This window comes from Phocoena sinus, chromosome 8 (assembly GCF_008692025.1).
Source record: "Phocoena sinus isolate mPhoSin1 chromosome 8, mPhoSin1.pri, whole genome shotgun sequence".
Classification (NCBI taxonomy): Eukaryota; Metazoa; Chordata; class Mammalia; order Artiodactyla; family Phocoenidae; genus Phocoena; species Phocoena sinus.
The window spans coordinates 31,006,712-31,027,002 of NC_045770.1; the positions used below are offsets into that span (position 1 = coordinate 31,006,712).

At 36.3% G+C, this 20,291-nt stretch overlaps 1 protein-coding gene across 3 annotated transcripts in view; it reads right to left on the minus strand.

The window, feature by feature from the left end:
- Positions 1-20,291, minus strand: part of LOC116758197 (glutamate carboxypeptidase 2) — a 187,026-nt gene that overhangs the window by 59,470 nt on the left and 107,265 nt on the right. Inside the window, exons 1-4 of one of the 3 annotated variants that reach the window (XM_032640982.1) lie at positions 13,543-13,812; positions 11,224-11,329; positions 8,025-8,211; positions 3,102-3,203 (exon numbers count right to left, since the gene is read on the minus strand). The exons of 1 other annotated variant lie outside the window; for it this stretch is intronic. In XM_032640982.1, coding sequence (XP_032496873.1) covers positions 3,102-3,203; positions 8,025-8,211; positions 11,224-11,329; positions 13,543-13,660 — 513 coding nt within the window. In that variant the 5' untranslated portion in view covers positions 13,661-13,812. Of the gene's footprint in view, positions 1-3,101; positions 3,204-8,024; positions 8,212-11,223; positions 11,330-13,542; positions 13,813-20,291 lie in introns of those variants that run through there. One more of the 3 variants, XM_032640983.1, reaches the window with a different exon arrangement.

A 20,291-nucleotide genomic window follows, 5' to 3' on the forward strand; every position in this document is an offset into this window, starting at 1 on the left:
TCCATTTCTTTTAAGCTTCCATCTTCCTGCTCTTGTTAATAGAGACAGAATTGGGACGTGAGACCAGTGGTTCTCAAACCATGGATCTTGAACCAGCAGAATCAACAATATCTAGCAACTTGCTGGAAACAAACTCTCAGGCTTCACTCAAGACCTACTGAAACTCAGGTGATGGGAATCAGAATCTGTGTTTTATATGATTGTTTATAATTTCCTTTGCTGTGCAAAAGCTTTTAAGTTTCATTAGGTCTCATTTGTTTACTTTTGTCTTTATATTCATTTCTCTAGGATATGGGTGAAAAAGGATCTTGCTGTGATTTATGTCATAGAGTGTTCTGCCTACGTTAGGTGCAAGAGGGAGGGGATATGGGGATATATGTATACATATAGCTGATTCACTTTATTATACAGCAGAAACTAACACAACCTTGTAAAGCAATTATACTTCAATAAAGATGTTTAAAAAAAATAATGAATGAGAAAATTAATGAAGGCCCAAAGTGTGAAAACATAAAGAGAACACTGGACAATATCACAATTAAAGAATCCTTTTCAGTAAAAAGCAACATAAATAACATGAACAAATATAGGTGAAAATTTAGGAGAAGCTGTTTGCAATATCTAAACCAATAGGAGATGAATAACTAAAATATTTAAGAAACCTCTGAAGTTAATAAGAAAAAGGCCAGAAACTCAACAGGGAAAGAAGACTATAATTAATCATTTCACAGAGCAAAAACATAGCATAGCTAATAAATATATTTGGAGATGTATAATCTTATTTGTAATAAAAAATGTGAATCAAAATAAATTAAAACAACAACAAAACAATTAGATGGGCAAAATTTAGAAAGTTACATAACTTCAGCCATTGATGAAAATGTGAGGAAAAAGGAACACTCATACAGTATTGGAGGGAGCAGTAAACTGCTACACTCTGGACAGTGTGAAATGAAGTATTCCCTACAAACCAGCAATCCCATACCTGGTTTAGTTTACACAGAGAGCCCATACATGAGCATATTCACTCCAACACTGTTTGTGGTAATTTAAATTTAGAGGCAAACCACGTGTTTGCCACTAAGAGAATGGATAAGTTACATGTGGTGTGCATGATAACATGGGATAACATGCAACAGTGAAAAGTAACAAACTACTCTGACATAAAGCAATAGATTAAAAAAAAAGTTGATTGAAAAACAGTAAGAGACCAAGTAAGACCTAAGTTATAATATTATTTGCGTACATTTAAAATACACCAATCACAAAATTAAGGCCATATTTTTGTAAGAATACATACATTTCTAAAAGTATAAATACATTAGAGTCAGTGGCAGGGTGTAGTGGAGTGGAGAAGAGGAATGAGATTGAAAATAGGGAGAAATTAAATTAGGGATCTTACATGGACCCATGATGGTAATGTGCCTTACCTTGAGGAATAAGTCTAGGTGACCTCAGGACACCTGAGTTGTAAAATGTACTATCTCTTCATTCCCAATTTTTATATACCTTATTTCTATGTCATGTCAATTATGAGATAATTATAGTGATTATAAGCATTCTATTTATGTGCAAATATTTAGGGAGAATTTTTCCAATACTGTTCCCTTAACTATGATGTTAACTACTCATTTGAAGTAAATTTCATACAACCAATAGAAAATATTCTATTCTAAGTTTGTGAGAGTTTTTCAATTATAAGATAATCAAATATTCAAAACATTAGAAAATAATAAAAATAGTGTGTTTTATAACTTTACTTATTAAAAAACATGGCATTGCCAAATATTAAATCATCCTTATGTTCTTGCAATAAATTTTAACTAATTGGTGAAGATAGAACTTTAAATGTCAATTCAATTCTAAATGTAAATTTTTCACTTAGGATGTTTCTGGTGACAGTCAAGCCCTTATTTCCCTATTGAGTGATATTTCAATATGCCCAGTTGTCTATTAGCAACTTCTTGGAATATATCCTAGGCACCTCAAACTCAATATGTCCAAAACTGAAGCTACTTAATGTTAAATATTATGGTAGGAGACATAACATTTTAAAAGACATTAATAAATGATATTCAACTCTTTCAAATTTAACTTTCTTATAAAAAAACAAAGTACTATGCAAGAATCTGGCGATTTACTGTAAAATCTCAGATGATAGTTATACACACTGCTTTATCATTATTATTTTTTTGTTTTTGTTTTTGTTTTTTGTGGTACACGGGCCTCTCACTGTTGTGACCTTTCCCGTTGCAGAGCACAGGCTCCGAACGCGCAGGCTCAGTGGCCATGGCTCACGGGCCCAGCCACTTCGCGGCATGTGGGATCTTCCCGGACCGGGGCACGAACCCGTGTCCCCTGCATCGGCAGGCAGACTCTCAACCACTGTGCCACAAGGGAAGCCCCGACAATGCTTTATTGAGTAAACCACGTAACATTGTCTAAAACGGACATTCGTACTCTTCACTTGAAAATGGCAACAGTTTCAAATTCTCATTCAAGTTCTTTGAAAATTAATCCAAGTTATACAGTGGTAGTAAGATATGTAGTATTTTCATACAATGGAAATTACTTGGCAATAAAAAGGAACAATCTATTGATAAATGCAAAACATGTGAATTTCACAGACCCTATGCTTAGTGAAAGAAAATAGACACAAATGATTACATGCTATCAATTCTATCTATATGAATTTCTAGTATAGGTAAAACTAATCAAAGGTGGCAAAAAAAAATCAGAAGAATGATTGCCTTTCTGAGAGTGTGTGGAGTTCATTGAGAAGGGGCTCACTACTTTCTGAAGTGATAGTAGTATTCTATATGTCGATGGGGTTTGCATTACACAGATGTATGCATTTGTCAAAAGTCAATAAATGTACATTTTGGATTTCTTCATCGCAGTGTAGTAAATTTTATCTTAAAAAACACTATGAACACAAAATAGTATGTATTCCTTTTTCTTACTAAGAAATTCTATTTCTTAAATCTTAAAAAAGGTGAATTTGGATTACATCAAAAACCTCCTTAATACCCCTTTAATTATTGCCTTTATGTATAAGGAAGTTCTATTTGTTATTTCTATTTTATTGCATGCATTTTTACCTCTGGCATTCCATGTGGAGAAAAGGCACTAAAAGGTGGAACAACATCTGAAACATTTTCATATCCTGGAGGAGGTGGTTCAAATAATGATGTGTTGAAAATCTAGAGAAACAAAATATAATAATCAGAGGCAAATCAGGTAAAGTTTCATTACTATAAACAAACAAGGAAATGTGTATTATCTCTTTCTGTCAGTAGATGGTTAATGAAGCCTTTGGTATTTTAAAGATACAGATCAAAGAGCCAGCACTGTGCTAGAGGCTATGAGGATTTCATGAGATGAATAAACTTAGAGACCCTTAGAGGATGCATAAGCAATAGCTTTTGATTTAGAAGGAAAACTTTAATTCCCAAATAAAAATAACAGCGTACAGTATTCTTAGTCACTTGTAAAAATGCTAAGGTAATTACTTGGGAGCAAATTAAATGTTAAATAAACTTTGAACCAAATATAATATAATCTTTCAAGTGTATCATTGTCATTGTTAAGTAGGAATCAATTTTTTTTAGGTTCCAAACCACTACCTCTAAAAGAGAGCTCCAAGCTACAGGAAGAAGAAACTGACAGAATTCCAAAGGGAAATAAAAATAATCCACCACTATAGTGAGATAATCTAACATTCCTTTCCCAGCAATTAATAAAGATTGCAGACAAAATAAGACTACATCAAAGATAAAGGCGATTTTAGCCAAACAATTAACAAACTTGAACTAATGAACAAATATAAGATCATTAAACTCAACAACTGAATACAATTTTTTCAAATAAACACAGAACATTTATAAAAATTGACCACATAATAGGCTATAAAGGAAGCCTCAACAATTGCCAAATGACTAGTGTCATACAAACCACATTATCTGATCACAATGTAGTTAAGTTAGAAAATCAGATCAAACCGATAGTGGAATAACTTTTAAATTTGGAATTTTAAAAATACCCCTAAATAGCTCCAAGGCTCAAAGATGAAAACATAGAACTTAGAAAATATTAAGATATTAATGATAACTAAAACACTTCTCCAAACTTGTGAGATCTAGTTGAAGTGGCTCTTAGAAGGAAATTCATGGTTTTAAATACTCATATTAGAAAAGAAGAAAGGTTGAACATCAATAAATTAAGTACTCAACTGAAAATGTTACAAAGAACCGCAAAATAGACACCAGAAAGGTAAAAGAGGAAATTATATTAAGTAGGAACAGAATTAATGAAACATAAAACATATATACAAGAAACGATTGCCAAAGCTGAAGGTTTATTCTTTGAAAATACAGGTAAAATTGACATATCTCTGTCAATGTCAATAAGAAAAAAATATAAGGTAAGCACAAATAAATAATATTAAGGGTTGAAAAAAAGTCATATCTATAGATGTCACACCGATTCAAAAAGGTAATAAGAAAATACTAGGAAGAACTATGCCAATAATTGAAAACTTAGATGAAATGGAAAAATGCATTTTAAAAAATTTATTCAAACTGACATAAGGATGCATTTTTTAAAATCTAAATAGTCCTATAACAATTAAAAAAATTGAATCAATACTTTAAAATCTCCCACAAAACAAAGTACCAAAACCAACTGGTTTTACTTTGAGTTTTTTTTTTTTTTTTAATTTTTAATTTATTTATTTTATTTATTTTTGACTGTGTTGGGTCTTCGTTTCTGTGTGAGGGCTTTCTCTAGTTGTGGCAAGTGGGGGCCACTCCTCATCGCGGTACGTGGGCCTCTCACTATCGCGGCCTCTCTTGTTGCGGAGCACAGGCTCCAGACACGCAGGCGCAGTAATTGTGGCTCATGGGGCCAGCTGCTCCGCGGCATGTGGGATCTTCCCAGACCAGGGCTCGAACCCATGTCCCCTGCGTTGGCAGGCAGATTCTCAACCACTGCGCCACCAGGGAAGCCCTACTTTGAGTTTTAAAGTAAAAGATTGTTTAAGTATAACACAACGTATTTCAGAGATTAAAAACTCAGCTCATTTTATAAGGCAAGTCTAATCTAGAAATTATGCCCCAATAAGCAAATTGCAGAAATACAGGCCAAACATGCTATGAATATAAACTGAATATATATAGATATGAGTTGAAAACTCTACTACTGACTAATATTACAAATTTCAAAAATGTAAGATTAGTCTAATATTAGAATATCATTTAATATAATTATCATTGTAAAAAAGAAAAATTATACACTCATCTCAAAAGACATCCAAAAAAAAGAAAAAAGGTATTGATAAAATTCAACATAAATCCATGACAAAAAGTCTTAGTAAACTTGGAAAGGAAATGAATTAACGTAACCTGATATAAATATCAAAATTAAGGTGAAACATTAAAAATGTTCAAGTCAAGGACACTTGCTATCACCACTCATTTTTCATGTTAAACTATAAGTCCTGGTCCATGCAGTAATGCAAAGGGTTGTGGGAGATGGGGAGTGACTCTGAGCTGACATTATATTGTACTGACTACAGCACCAGTTACCTACTTCTGATGCTGATAGAACCTAAAATGAAACAAAATCAACTACTACTCTTCAAAAATTCCCATATCTTCCATCTTTCCTATAAATTTTCTGTGGTCCACATAGGGTACAACTGCAGCTGAATCACTGGGAAAGATTATAAGAAAAACTATACTAAAGTGCAATAAAAATCCATCTAGAGAAAAAGTCACCCATCAGCAAGTCTTTCAGCCAAGGAAGTACTCAAGCTTATCTCACTTGATTTGCCTTTACGGTAATCTTCAATTTTACAACACCACTGAGCAGGTGGATTTTACATCAAGTTTATGAGTTATTCTAACAACTAGGAAAAGTTTCTTAAGGTAATGGAAAAGAGTCTTTTGGGTGACTTTATCAAAGGTAGACAATACACCAGTGAGCACTGCTCACTATCCAAAATTCACTAATATAGCCTCAAATTATGTATTCTGAGTATAACTAAAATAATTTTGGTTTACAAATTTCTATTTACTTTTTGTGACATAAAAAAGGCAATATATATAGTTAAATCCATATGGCACATTATCCTTACGTAAACAAAGATACAATAATGCATATAGTATTAAAAATATTTCTTGCAAAATCTATAAAATGCTAATCATATTTGTTGCCTGTGGGAAGGGGAACACCTCTGTGTCGTGCAGGAAAGTAAAAGTTTGCAGTTTACCACATAGCTTGGCTATGAATAGTCAAAATAATTAAACTGGGAGATGGGGACACAGTAAAAGAGCATTTGTAGTTGGGGTGAGAATAGAGCTGAACTGTCACAAGGTCAAAAGATAATGCCTGAATCTGAAACACAAGCAATGCAAGCATGTCATTTAAATAAACAGAAGTAAATACCAAAAGAATCAACTCAGTGTTGAACAGTGATTGCCTCAGGGAAGGGGGATATAGCGGGCCCCTTTGGAGAACTGTGTGATTCTTTATGTGCAGGTAAAACTTGAGTAAAAATAAAAATGATTTAATGATATAACTTCTAAAAAAGTTAATAAGCTTTTGGCAGCTAACACCATTCAGGAAAATCTCCAAAATGAAACGTCTACAAGATAGGTTTATATTAAGTGACAGGCTTTAGGAATTTCGTAAGTGCTTATAATAGCAAAAAGAAACAATGAAATGAAATAAAAGCAAAGGTACAGTCAAAATTGGAAGCGAAGAGCAAGGAAAAAAGAAGAGAATTGAAAGTTTGCTATTTTCCTCATTGCACACAATTGTCAAATTTGATAGATCAAATTTACTTTAAGTATGTGTATTTTTTTAACATCACCAATATTTTACTACATCATTAAATAATCTTCCTAAATATACATTTAAAGACCCCTTAATACTTAATTATATAGATATGCCCCTGCTTATTTAATAAAGGTTATGGGACCATAGGAAGTATATCAGTATTCCCCATACCTACCTTAAAAATAGTTTTAAAATTCTGAAATAGTTTGATAATATTTTTAAAAGTTAAACTGTATTAACTACCATAATTGAAAATAGTGAATATGGAAACTTTCAACTCATATTAGGAAATTTAGCATGGGATTACATCACTGACTGTAAAACAACATATTAATTATTAAGAAGAGGCTGATTCATTAGTCAATAAGGGGAGGTGATTAAAAATTTATATATACTTAAATCACATGACATTTTTAGTTGACTGATCAAACTGGACATATTTGAAGCTACATGCAATTTAGAAGGCACAGCTAACCAAAGGACTGAAAGAAGCTATCCAGAGTAAAAGGGGCTACTTTAAAATGGTAGCTGTAAGGCAAATAGGGATGAATATTGAGTTATATTTGATGAGTTTTCATATTGAATATATATCGTGATAAGAAATACCTCAATTACTTGTATTATCTTCTTTCCCAAGTGCCCTAGCTAGCAAAGAAGATTGTAAATTCTTTAGTGTAGATATAATTCTATAGTACTTCTCTCCAAATTCTCCTCCTTCCAAATGACCACACCCAACTTCTGGGCACAGAACTGAACACATGATCATATGAGATTTAATCATTAAGTACCAATAAAAACCTGCTAGCTCAAACAGCACTTCTCTGAATTTTCTAGCATCTTCAAATCTATGCATGATCTTTTATAGTCCAAACCTTTCAAAAATGTATCAATTTAGTTGCTTAGAAGTTTACTGATATATCATATTTTATATTAGTGTACAATACTAAAACATAGAAAATAGCAAATGTCATCAAATATCAATTTTTCAGAATCTTTCCAACATCACATAAATTCAAACATCATAAGAAAGAGTTGGCACCAGTAATAAGATTATAAAAGGCATCATTCACAAGTGTCAATATTGATTTCTATCAGTATTTGGACATGGTAGAGGGGATTCTTTCACATAAGGTATTTTGAAATACTAGACCGGTGGGGCTTATTTTTTCTTTCTTTCTTTTTACCTCATTTCCATCTTCATCAATTATTGAGATGTAGTTGGGATGAGTCTTATTTGGATAGGACAACAGGACATCATAATGGGCTAACTCAACAGAATCCAGGCCAAATTCTTTCCACTGAGATTGAATTTGCTTTGCAAGCTGAAAGTTTTGTTCTGTTCCAGCTAAATGTGGTATCCTTGTAAAATTACTGTTGAAAAAAAATTGAAAGTGGTTAGAAATTTTTAGTCAGACTTTTTCTTAAATCAACAACCAAATAAGGCTGATTTACATTAAAAAATATTTTGAGGTGTTATACATTACAAAAGCAAAGTGGGGGCTTCTCTGGTGGCATAGTGGTTGAGAGTCGGCCTGCCGATACAGGGAACACGAGTTTGTGCCCCGGTCCGGGAAGATCCCACATGCTGCGGAGCGGCTGGGCGCTTGAGCTATGGCTGCTGAGCCTGCGTGTCCAGAGCCTGTGCTCCGCAATGGGAAAGGCCACAATGGTGAGAGTCCCACGTACCACAAAATATAATAATAATAATAAATAATAAATAAAGGAGAGAAGGAATTATATATGTTGCTAAAAAAAAAAAAAAAACCCTCCCCTGAAAGCCACCTGGGATTTCTGGTCTTTTGAACATAAGCTGTCTGTTCTCCCTATTTGACGCCCTACAGTAAATGCTGGACTCCTTCACCTCAACCTGGTGTCAGTAGACTGGCTTTGCTGCACAGCAGGCTAGCCCACCCAAGTTTGGTTAGGTAACATTATGAGTGAAATTCCTGGTAAAAGTTTTGTCATTACCCACCAAGATGCAATGGTGTTCCATGATCAGGTTTAGAACCCACTCATTTGGAGCAAAGTTAATCCTGAAAATGATGAGTAGGAGAAAAGATTTGTTTCCAAGGATAAATAAATCAATTGGCTACAAAATCAGTGTATTACAGGTTTTGCCACTAACTTGTTGTGCAATCCTGGCCATGTCTTCAATTTCTCATCCATACATGGGGAGAATAGTGCTACCTCACTAATTCACAAAGATTTGAGGCTCAATTAGACAACTGCTAAGAAACAGAAGTTCGTTTTTTTTGTTTGTTTGTTTTCATCAATTGAGAAGTGTGTCACACTGTCTTGATTCTATTAGAATATCCAGTTGTTTTCTAATAAGAATAATTTACAAATTATCCAAAATGGCCAACAACATGTATTAACAAAACAAATAGGCTCATACATCTCTTTCTGGCTAGAAAATTTTATATATGTTCCAAGTAGCATTATGTTATCTCAATTAATAAAGGGAGCTATTGGTATTACTGTTTTCATACATTGCATCTGATTTACAAATGTACAGTGCTTGGAGAAGTTAGATGACTTAAAGACAGCCAGTGAAAGATGGAACTGGTATTCAAATGTAGATCAGTGAAAGCTAAGACACTCTTCTGAAATAATCTTGTCTTTCACAACTGGGTGGAGAAGGAAATTCCCTCTAAAGACATGCAAAATAGTGAACAGATCTGAGAGTTTAACTAGATGTTACAAAACAAAAGGGAAAACATAGGACAACCTTGCACCCCTAGGGAGAATGAAAAGGCAGCCCCTACTTAACCTCCCCCCAGCCACTATTGAGAGTCAGGTGACTTAGAAGTAGTAGAGCATTTTTAGTAGTAAAGCAAAGGATTAGAAAGGGGAACAAGACAGAGGATCTGAGGCTTTAATGACCCCTAACCTAAGGGTCTAAATAGACTGAAAGCACTCTGAGGGACAAATGGCTAATTGGAATTCTGGAGAGTCCAGGAGGCTTCTGGAGGTTCTGTGGTTCTTGGAGGGGTGAGTGGGGGGTTCTGTTAATCTCTTTCTTTTGTTTGTTAATGATGAAAACCCTTAAGTTCTAAACAGTTAGAGGAACTTGGTCAAGGCCACGGAGAGTAAGCAAGAAGCCGACGGCCCAGAAAGTGAGCTAGAGGAAGGCATTCATTTTATTTCCTTGCTAGTCATTCCATCTCACACGTTAGAAAAGGAAAAATGAAGCAGAGGCAGCACCCCTGTCTAGGAGTGAAGATTATATCTCGCCAGACTTCCACTTTTATTATACCTATTATACATATTATAGTGAAAGAAGTGCAAGAGACAGAAGGATTTCCACAGAATTTAAGCTTCTGGGTCTCTCACTTGAAATGGCCCTTCAAAAGACATGATAGGTACCCTAGCAAATTTTATTCATAGTTTTAATTCTATCATAATTAAATAGACATATGTGTTTGTATGACTATGTGTATGTACATCTATACATATATATATTTACTTGACTGTTTTTACATAAAATTATAACTTGTATTCACTAAGGAGTCCTTTAATCGTTATCAGGACTTCAAGTATGTCACTTTGAAAAAGCTAAGTATTCCAATCAATTATTCAATAAAAGTGTTTTATTTTTAGTTGCCTTGCAAATACTTTTTAAAATTTACTCATTTACCTCTTTTTCCCTACAGCAGGGATAGCTATTTCAGGAAATAGGGAACTGGTGTTTACACCAGGTCACATATATGCTCTCTAATTTCATGCTCATCAGAACAATATCACTATCCCCATTTTATAGAGTTGAAAATGATGGCTCAGGAAAGTTAAGTATTCACTCAAAGTTACTTTAGTATCAGTGGGCGAAGATGGAATTTAAACGTGTATGTCTGACTTTGAAGTCCAAAATTTATTCTTTTGACTAAAATATACTATCTTCCTCTGAAACAGGAGTCAGCAAACTATGTTTCACTGACCAAATCCAGCTCACTTCCTTTCTTTGTACAGCCCACAAGCTAAGAATGGTTATCACATTTTAAATAGGTGAAAATAATCAAGAGGAATAATATTTTGTGACATATCATTTATATGAAATTTCAATTTCAGTGCCTACAAATGAAGTTTTATCGAAACTGTCACACTTATTCAATTACGTATTTACTATCACTTTTTTGGTGATAGAGCTGAGTAGTTGGGACAGAGATCAGCTGGCCTACAAAAGCTGGACCTTTATAGAAAACGTCTGCTGACACCTGCTTTAAAACATCTATCATGATAAAGTTCAGCTGAAGGTACAATCCTCTCCAGATGAAACATGATACAAGATCTTCAGTAATAAAACCTTTCTAAAAAGTCAGTTTCTGTTTATGAAATATTGGATCAAAACTTCTAAGCAGAATAGTAAACTTTTAAGTATGTGCTTACTACAAGAATGTCTTGATGTTCTCTGCTTTCAACTCATCCAAAAATGCTTTCTTCACATTATGCTGTGGAATGTTAGTAGCTTCACTGGAGGATTTTATAAACCATCCTGTAAAATACAAACAAATATAGGAATGAGATATGAGCTTATAGACAGGGCCTATCTTTCCTTATTATTGTATTTATCATATATAAAACATCAATGACCTCTGGTATTAACTGAGATTTTCTGAAGTTTCATTGCTCTTGCCTACTTCCATTGGAAAAAAAATCATGCAGACAGACTTAATTACAAATCAGTTGCAACGTATTTTTTAACCCAATTTCAATAAGTATTGCTGTTATTCTAAGAAATGTTTTATGAAATTAGCACTAAAATTGAAGATGGTTCAACTGATGGGAAAAATGAAGGCAAAAAGGAGATCCACCTTCTTTCTCCTTAAAGCTTCTATCCCCAGTGACGATGCCTCTGCTGACCCAGAATAAGCATTTAGTAAATGTTTGTAATGAATTAATTATGAGTATATTTCAAGTACATAAATTATCTCAAAGAGTTGAAGGCAATTCAGACTTCTAATTTGTTCTGGTTCGGAAACTAAAGCAAAATACGCTTAAATATTTTGCGCTTGCAGTTGAAGTAGGCTTCAAAAGTTCAACTTCAGAGAGATACAGTGAAACTCCAATTCACCCAACATCTCTGCAAGACACACAGTGAACACAGAGACTAGAGCAATGGGTAGCCAGATAGCAGAGCCATTAGCCCAGGTAGTTGGCTTCGTGACATAGTTTATTTAGATAAATGATATGATCTGTGCGTAAAATGGTTACCAAAATCACCCAGCTAGCTCTCATGGAGCTTTCCAGTTATTAATCACATACACGTTACACACATGCATATATACACGCATATTGAAGTAAATGGTTGGCAGCAAATGGAAATACAGTTCCACCAGTATGTAAAATAAAGGGACTTGGATTAGACTGTAGGATAAGGGCACTCGGAGGATAAAAGGCTTGAATCGAGATCTAAAAAATGAGCTGGATAAAGAGGACGGAGGCCTGTGGGAGGGAGGGAGGGAGTAGAGAATTAACAAACATTAGTAAAAAACCCACAGCCGTTGAGCAGTGAATATAAGGATGGGGCTGAGGGCAATACTGGGAGGAATAAAATGCTTTTAAAAGATGCAGAAGATCTTAATCCTCATGCTACCCTTGCCCACGTTGTACAGCTGAGAAAACTGAAACTCGAGTAGAAGTGTGGCCTTAACGAGCACACTTATCTAAGCCCCACAATAACCCTAATATCCACATGCTAGTTATGAGCAGTGTGGCTCAAAGATTACACAACAAGCAAGAAGAGGCTGAATTTGAGCCAGCTTAGTTGGTCTATGCCCTGGTCTTCTAAATCCCAGAATGGGACCCAGAATTCAGAGTACGGCCGAACTACCAGGCTATACCTTAACGCTAGTCCTGTGCATTAATGTCCAGTTAGAAGCATCTCCTCACCAGGAAAGACTTTTTAAAAAGTGCCAATACCCCAGTACTGTGCCAGGAGCTTTAGATGCTATTTCATTTATGATTCCCACTAAGTTACAGATAGTATTCTTACAAAGGTTGACAAACTGTGGCTCAGAGAGACTCGGTAACTCGCTCAAGGCCACAGAGAAGTTGCAGAGTTAAAATTAGAATATAAAAGAGTCTCAGCGAATCTGTGCTGCTCCCTGGTTATCATGGAGAGTTGGGTTAAGTCTGCAAATCAGTACACACGGGAAAACGCTCAAGAACTGCTATTAAGGATCTGTTCAGAGCACTGACAATGTCAGCCGGTTAGCTCCTAAATGTTCCTCTTTATTTACTCCCCAGGACAAAAGAATGAGAGAATAGGGCTCCCACGCAGCAGTGCCCTGAGTTCTACCTACTCCAGGCACAGGCACTAGATAAAGACCCCAAACAGGTTAGAGTCGTTTCTTGCAAAGCTCCTTGGACGACCTAGCAAATGCACCCCGAGATCCGGCGCTCCTGCTAAAACGTACCGATTGCTCGCAGGGCCTCAGCAGTTGGAACTTTCTCAAGTTCAGTTTGAGTCTCTCCGTTCTACTCCTTACCCTGGGTGACTGTCCTACGGCAGCCCGTCCAGAACCCAGCTGTGCACCGCCCCCAGCAACTCCCACCTAACTCGCGGGTGCTCGTCCCCACTTTCCCCCACCCCCCGGGAGACCGGGAGACCAGCAGCTGGCCCCACGCGGCAGCTGGCCCGGGAATCCCGCGAACCGCCGAACAGCCGGGTAGGCTCGGGGTTGTGCGTGGCGAGGGCCCCCGTACCGAAAAGGAAGCCGAGGACGAAGAGGCAGGCGGCCAGCACCAGGGCCCCAGCGCACAGCCAGCGCGGGCGGCGCCAGGCGACAAAGGTCGAGTCGGTTTCGCGCAGGGGATTCCACATCTCAGCGTGTGGCCGGCGGGGCCTCCGGGGACCGGTGCCTCTGCGGTGGCCACCCTGCTACCTCGCGGGCGGCGGGACAAAGGCTTCCTCCTTCGAGGGCCGCTCTTAGCAGTTCTGCAGCCTAGAGTCCACTCGCACTCCCAGGGCACTCCCAGTTTCTCCGCCCCTGAAAGTGTTTCTAGTTTACTCTCAACCAATCCCGGAGAGCAAGAGGCAGCATCAGTCCCCAGAAGAAGAAAACCCGGCCCCTTCGGAGGGATGCTTAAAAAAAAGTTTACTTTGAAAATTTCTAGCCCTTATTTTAAAATAAAAGGAAAAGAAGGAAGAAAGGGAAGGAGGAAGCAAAGAACTAACTGTTCTCCTTTCTCCACTTCCAGACCACAATCCGATTCACAAAAAGAACACTAAGTACCCCGTAATTCAATAGAACGATCCTCTTTTGTCTGTCTAGGAAAATGCATGTTCCAGGCAAGTTGGTAGACTAAACTATTCCTGAAGAACTTTTTTCAGATCCGAAATCCTATTAAATACTATTATAGCCCTAAAAGGAGTAAAATCAAGTAGAAAACGGTGCTGTCCAGTTCTGACACTGCTTTGGATATTCAGGGAGTGAATTTTGGTGTCAATGCCAGTTACCACTGTGCTCTTTTTCCTAATGAAGATCATTGATACTTATCAATTATTAGGGAATTATTCCTCCCTTTACATGGCACAACCATTTTTAAAAAAATATTATTGGAATTTGCTGAAGGCAGAGAGTACATCTCTTTTTATATCAGAGCTGCCCTTGGCAGTCTCTTACATTGTGGGTATGAAATCAGTCTTTGTTGAGTTAACCTGAAGAGTCAATCACACATAAATCTACCCGTTATAAATTCTTAAAAATATATAACAATGATATCTAAAGGAGGACAATAACGACATGCTTTATCAACGATGTTCTTATAATCTGTAAGGGAGACTGCATGCATGGCCTCTAGCTAGGAGTGCTTTATGGAAGCATTGTATTTAAAAGAATCGTGAAGTACCAGCAGAGTTTGAACCAGGGGAGATGAGAGGAAACTTTGGGTCTGGGAGTCAGAAGGATAATCAAGGAATAGCAGATAGTTTGCTTTGGGAAAGGGAGCGAACAGGGAGAGAGTGAGGAGAGATGGGGCTATATCATAGAGAATGTTGGGTACTTTGATAAAGAACTTCTGAGCTAAGTGAAGAGATGTGGGAAAATTAAAATGTTAATAGTGAACCAAGACAACTACTAGATGAGTTAGGACAGGAAAGGAAGGAGTTTCTTAAGCCCTTTCTAACAATAGCTTATATTTATTAAATGTCTCCTAATGTTCCTATTGTTAAATCTAACCAGGAATGGTGGAAGAATAATACTTACTGAGCACTTTCTAAATGAGCCACTTTATATACATCAACTCGTTTAATCATCGGTACCCTTCGTGGTTGATACTATCACCCTTCCCGTTTTACATGTAGGAAAACTGAAATTTAATGAGATGAGATAAATCACTCAAAGTCACAAAGCTAAGACAAAATCCAAAGTGTGCCTTACTCTAAACCAGTGTACTGCTTCCCTTGAGCATGGGCTGCATTTGTTAAGCTCTTTGCTTGTATTGGGGGGAACACTGGGCTTGGAGTCAGAAGACTTGGACTTAAGCATTGGATCTGGTGCTGTCTAAGCCTTGTACCCTGGAGAGTCACATATTCGGTTTACTTGAATGTATCTTCTCATTTGTAAAATATAGGACCATCTAATAACATTATTAAATACCATCTGTTAATAAAGATGTTCTGAAGGTCAGATGCGAGTACAATTGAGGGAAATTATATTTATTAAATATAAGAAGGGTTTTGAACAATGTTACAACTACCTAACAATTTAATTAATACCCATATGGTGAGCTGGGCTACATTTGAAGAAATCAGAGAACAAATGAACATCTGTCAAATCTTATTGAAAGGATTCGTTCTCTCCTCATGAAGCTTACAGTTTAGTGGGGAAAACATATCTTTAAGAATAATTAATGACTGATTAATATTATGAGCACATTCTACATGGCAGGCACTTGGTATATGCTTTACAGAATTATTTCATTTAATTATCAGGATTTAGCCCAAAAGAATTTGAAATCTCTAACAGGTGGTTTTGCAAGCCACACTAGAGTTTTCTTTTCTTTTCTTTTTCAAGCTGCTCTCTTTCTTTTTTTTAAATTTTTTATTTCTTATTTTTGGCTGCATTGGGTCTTCGTTGCTGCACGCGTGCTTTCTCTAGTTGCGGCAAGGAGGGGCTACTCTTCCTTGCAGTGCGCAGGATTCTCACTGAGGCAAGCCACACTAGATTTTCCTGTTGCTACTATTTCCCTTTTACAGCTGAAGAAACTAAGCTTTAATGAAGTTCATTAACACCCATGCTCCCCCCAAAAAAACCTGACACATGTTTGCTTTGATAAGCATTAGATCACACTATACTTCCTTCTTCAACTATTGAGGAAAGATTGTAGATGACTCTTCATATAAGGACTTGTAGAAGAAGAATGCCAAACCCAGTAAGATATGTTATTTTTCTTGATTGAAACCTTTATCATACTATATTGTAACTGTGTTTCCTTGTCCATGTTCCTGGATATTGTGAATTTTTTTTTTTGAGATCAAGGACATTATTTGATACATATTTATACCCATAATTCCTGGCACAAGATAGCTAGGAATGGCTATTTGTTTCAATTAACGAACAGGTGAATGATTGAACAGAAGAACAACTTTAATGTTCGAAAGGAAAACTATTTGCTTGATAATTCACTATGTATTATGTCACCTAATGACAAATGAAAAATCTGACATCCCTACACCTTGCCTCGGTGCCTATTTGAGATTTCAAAAACACTGATTTCATACAATACTCTCCCCAACCCTGCACCATTTACTTCCTTCACACATTCATTATGACTCATAGACTCCCAAGGAACAATGAATACAACATCTGTTTAATAATGCTTTATTTTTGAAAGTGTCCAAAATTGCAAATGTACTCATCTATGTGGACATCTTATTTCCACTTTCACATGCATAACTTCTTATATGGGCGTATTATTTCCACTTTCATATGCATAATTTTTTCTCTCTTTAAAGATCCTGCTTAAAAACACCTATGGTGTGAAGTCTTCTTGATATTCAGAGACATTTGGTACTAATACACTGATCTCTACTTTTCCTTAATTTTGTGTCAGCCTTTTGTTACACATGTTACTCTCTTATTCCCTTTCAGATTTTAAGCTTCTTGGTGCCAGGAACCATATCACGTTCCTGTCTATTTTCCAGAGTTATCACAATGCCTCGCATATAGAAACCTCCTTTTGAATGAATGGATGACATTATGCTAAGTACAGAAGTGACTATGAGGTATAAGAGATCATTACTGTTACTGAAGAACTTTACTCAAAGGGGGAAGACAGGACCTAAACGGAAAGATAACAATACCAGAAAGCAGAGATTATGAGCCAAAAAAGAACAGCAATAGCTTGTGCTCAGGAAAGCATTTTGGGCTCCTTGTTTGTACCTAATGACTCCTATTAACCTCATTAGCTTTTGTTTGAAGAACACCTTGAAATATTTCATAGTGCCATATGCCCATCCATACACAAAAAATGTGTGGCTTTACTTTGTAGGTAGGTAGATAAGGTAAAATGTGAGCTGATCATCCTCTTCCTCTCCCAGTGCAGGAAATAATAGATTCAGAATAGAAATATTAATGGAAGGAAACATAATACACTTGTATCTGCTACTAGTTATCAGCTCTTACAGAATCTCTAGACTGAAAGCTCCAAAGAGGAAGGGCTGTGCCTGACAGAGCACTTGGCACATAATACTTATACGACAAATACCTTTAAATGATTGAACAGTACAGCAACTATTAGATGATGAATCGTTATTACCTAGTTACAAAACTCTTTTAAAAAATAGAACAGTAGAGTACAAAATAAAACTATTTAACTTTAATTCAGTAAAGAGAGAAAGCATTTTTGTCCTTTACTAATATATACTCATTTAGATATTTTATTCAGTCTGAAAGGCATTTCTTAAAATTATCAACATGGGCCAAGTACTGGGCTGGGTCACAGAAACACCAAATAATAAGATCTTTTTTTGCTTAAGCTGCGATTTCTGACTCTCTGAACTCTAAGGTTTGGTAAAAGCAGATGCTCAATAAATAGTAGCTATTATGATTCCCCACCTATGACTGGCTAGAATTGAATATATATAAATCAGTACAAAATAGTTGTGCTGGCTAACCAGCCTTGGAGAGAATGTGTATAATCCAACTTTGTTAGGCTGAAATGATTTAATACAGTCTTGACCCAGAAATCTTGGAATCTTGCTGTCAACTCAAGTGGGAGGAAGCTTGAGAGCTCAAACAGAACAATGTTGTCAGATTAATTTTCCAAGGTCTCTACTCTGTTTTTGATTTCCCAACTCAGAAACCTGAAGTGGAATCCAGTGCACTATATAGTGATTCTAAATTCCTTAACAAAGCACTGCAGGCTATCTAGATTTTGGATTCTTTTTGGCAACATCCTCCATTAACCTCCCTGTCGTGTACTCTAATGTAATTTCCTTAGTCTTGCTAACCTTCAGTTTACTCATCTATAAAATAGTAATAATACAAGTTCCTGTTGCACGCGGTGGTTAAAAAAGGTTAGCAGGGCTTCCCTGGTGGCACAGTGGTTGGGAGTCCGCCTGCCGGTGCAGGGGACAGGGGTTCGTGCCCCGGTCCGGGAGGATCCCACGTGCCGCGGAGCGGCTGGGCCCGTGAGCCATGGCCGCTGAGCCTGCGCGTCCGGAGGCTGTGCTCCGCAACGGGAGAGGCCGCAGCAGTGAGAGGCCTGTGTACCGCAAAAAAAAAAAAAAAAAGGTTAGCAGACAAGCCTGTCACTTAGATCACTGTAAGTGAATAAGAGATGCTGTCGTTACATATTTCAAAAAAATCATGTAAAATCCTTATCTTATCAGATTATTTTAAGTGAACATCATATATGTACTTAGAAATCTCCTGTGTTTGAAATGAATACACTATCCTTACGCTAACGTACACTTAAGAAAAAACTATTCTTATGAGAACAGTAAAGAAATATCTTCCAAAGAGTAAAATGAGATACTCTATGCATAATACTAATATTTCTTTCATAAATTGAAAGTGATTAGATCGGTCAATATTGCAATAAGGACAAGATAAATCTGTCTTTGTACAGACATGAACTAAATCAAAGAATATTACACTCATCTCTGGAGTATGTTTGAAAGGAAACAATTAAAATTATTTTAGCTCCTTTATCCCCAGGCTCTAATATGTATTTATTTTTTAAAAATACTTTAATGTTCTAAAAAGTAAAATACTTTAATCCTCCATGACAAAGGAAACCATAAACAAAACAAAAAGGCAACACACAGAATGGGAGAAAATATTTGCAAATGAAGTGACCGAAAAGGGATTATTCTCCAAAATATACAAACAGCTCATGCAGCTCAATATCAAAAAAACAATCAACCTAATTAAAAGTGGGCAGAAGATCTAAATAGACATTTCTCCAAAGAAGACATACAGATGGCCAAGAGGCATATGAAAAGATGCTCTAACATCTTTACTAACTATTAGAGAAACACTAACTAGAAATGCAAATCAAAACTACAATGAGGTATCACCTCACACTGATCAGAATGGCCGCCATCAAAGAATCTACTAACGATAAGTTCTGGAGAGGGTGTGGAGAAAAGGGAACCCTCCTACACTTTTGGTGGGAATGTAAATTGGTACAGCCACTATGGAGGACAGTATGGAGGTTCCTTAAAAACCTAAAAATAGAACTACCATATGATCCAGCTATCCCACTCCTAGGCATATATCCAGAGAAAACCATAATTTGAAAAGAAACATGTACCCCAATGGTCATTGCAACACTATTTACAATAGCCGGGACATGGAAGCAATCTAGATGTCCAACAGAGGAATGGATAAAGAAGATGTGGTACATATATACAGTGGGATATTAGCCACAAAAAAGAACAAAATAATGCCATTTGCCACAACATGGATGGACCTAGAGATTGTCATACTGAGTGAAGTATGTTAGACAGACAAAGACAAATATCATATGATATCGCTTATATGTGGAATCTATAAAAATGGTACAAATGAACTTAATAACAAAACAGAAATACAGTCACAGATGTTGAAAGCAAACTTATGGCTACCAAGGGGGGAAGGGGGGGATAAATTGGGAGATTGGGATTGACATATACACACTGCTATTTGTAAAATAGATAACTAATAAGAATCGACTGTATTTCACAGTGGACTCTACTCAATTCTCTGTAATGACCTATATGGGAAAAGAATCTAAAAAAGAGTGGGTATATGTATAACTGATTCAACTTGCTGTAGAGCAAAAACTAACACAACATTGTAAATCAACTATACTCCAATAAAAAAACCTTTAATAAACATTCTTGAACAAAAAAACAAAAACAGAAACAGAACTCCATGACTTCTACTTAATCTGTAAACACAGAACCCTTGCACTCTAAATTACACATTAAATAATGTAGCTTGGAAAGACAAGAACTCTCTTCT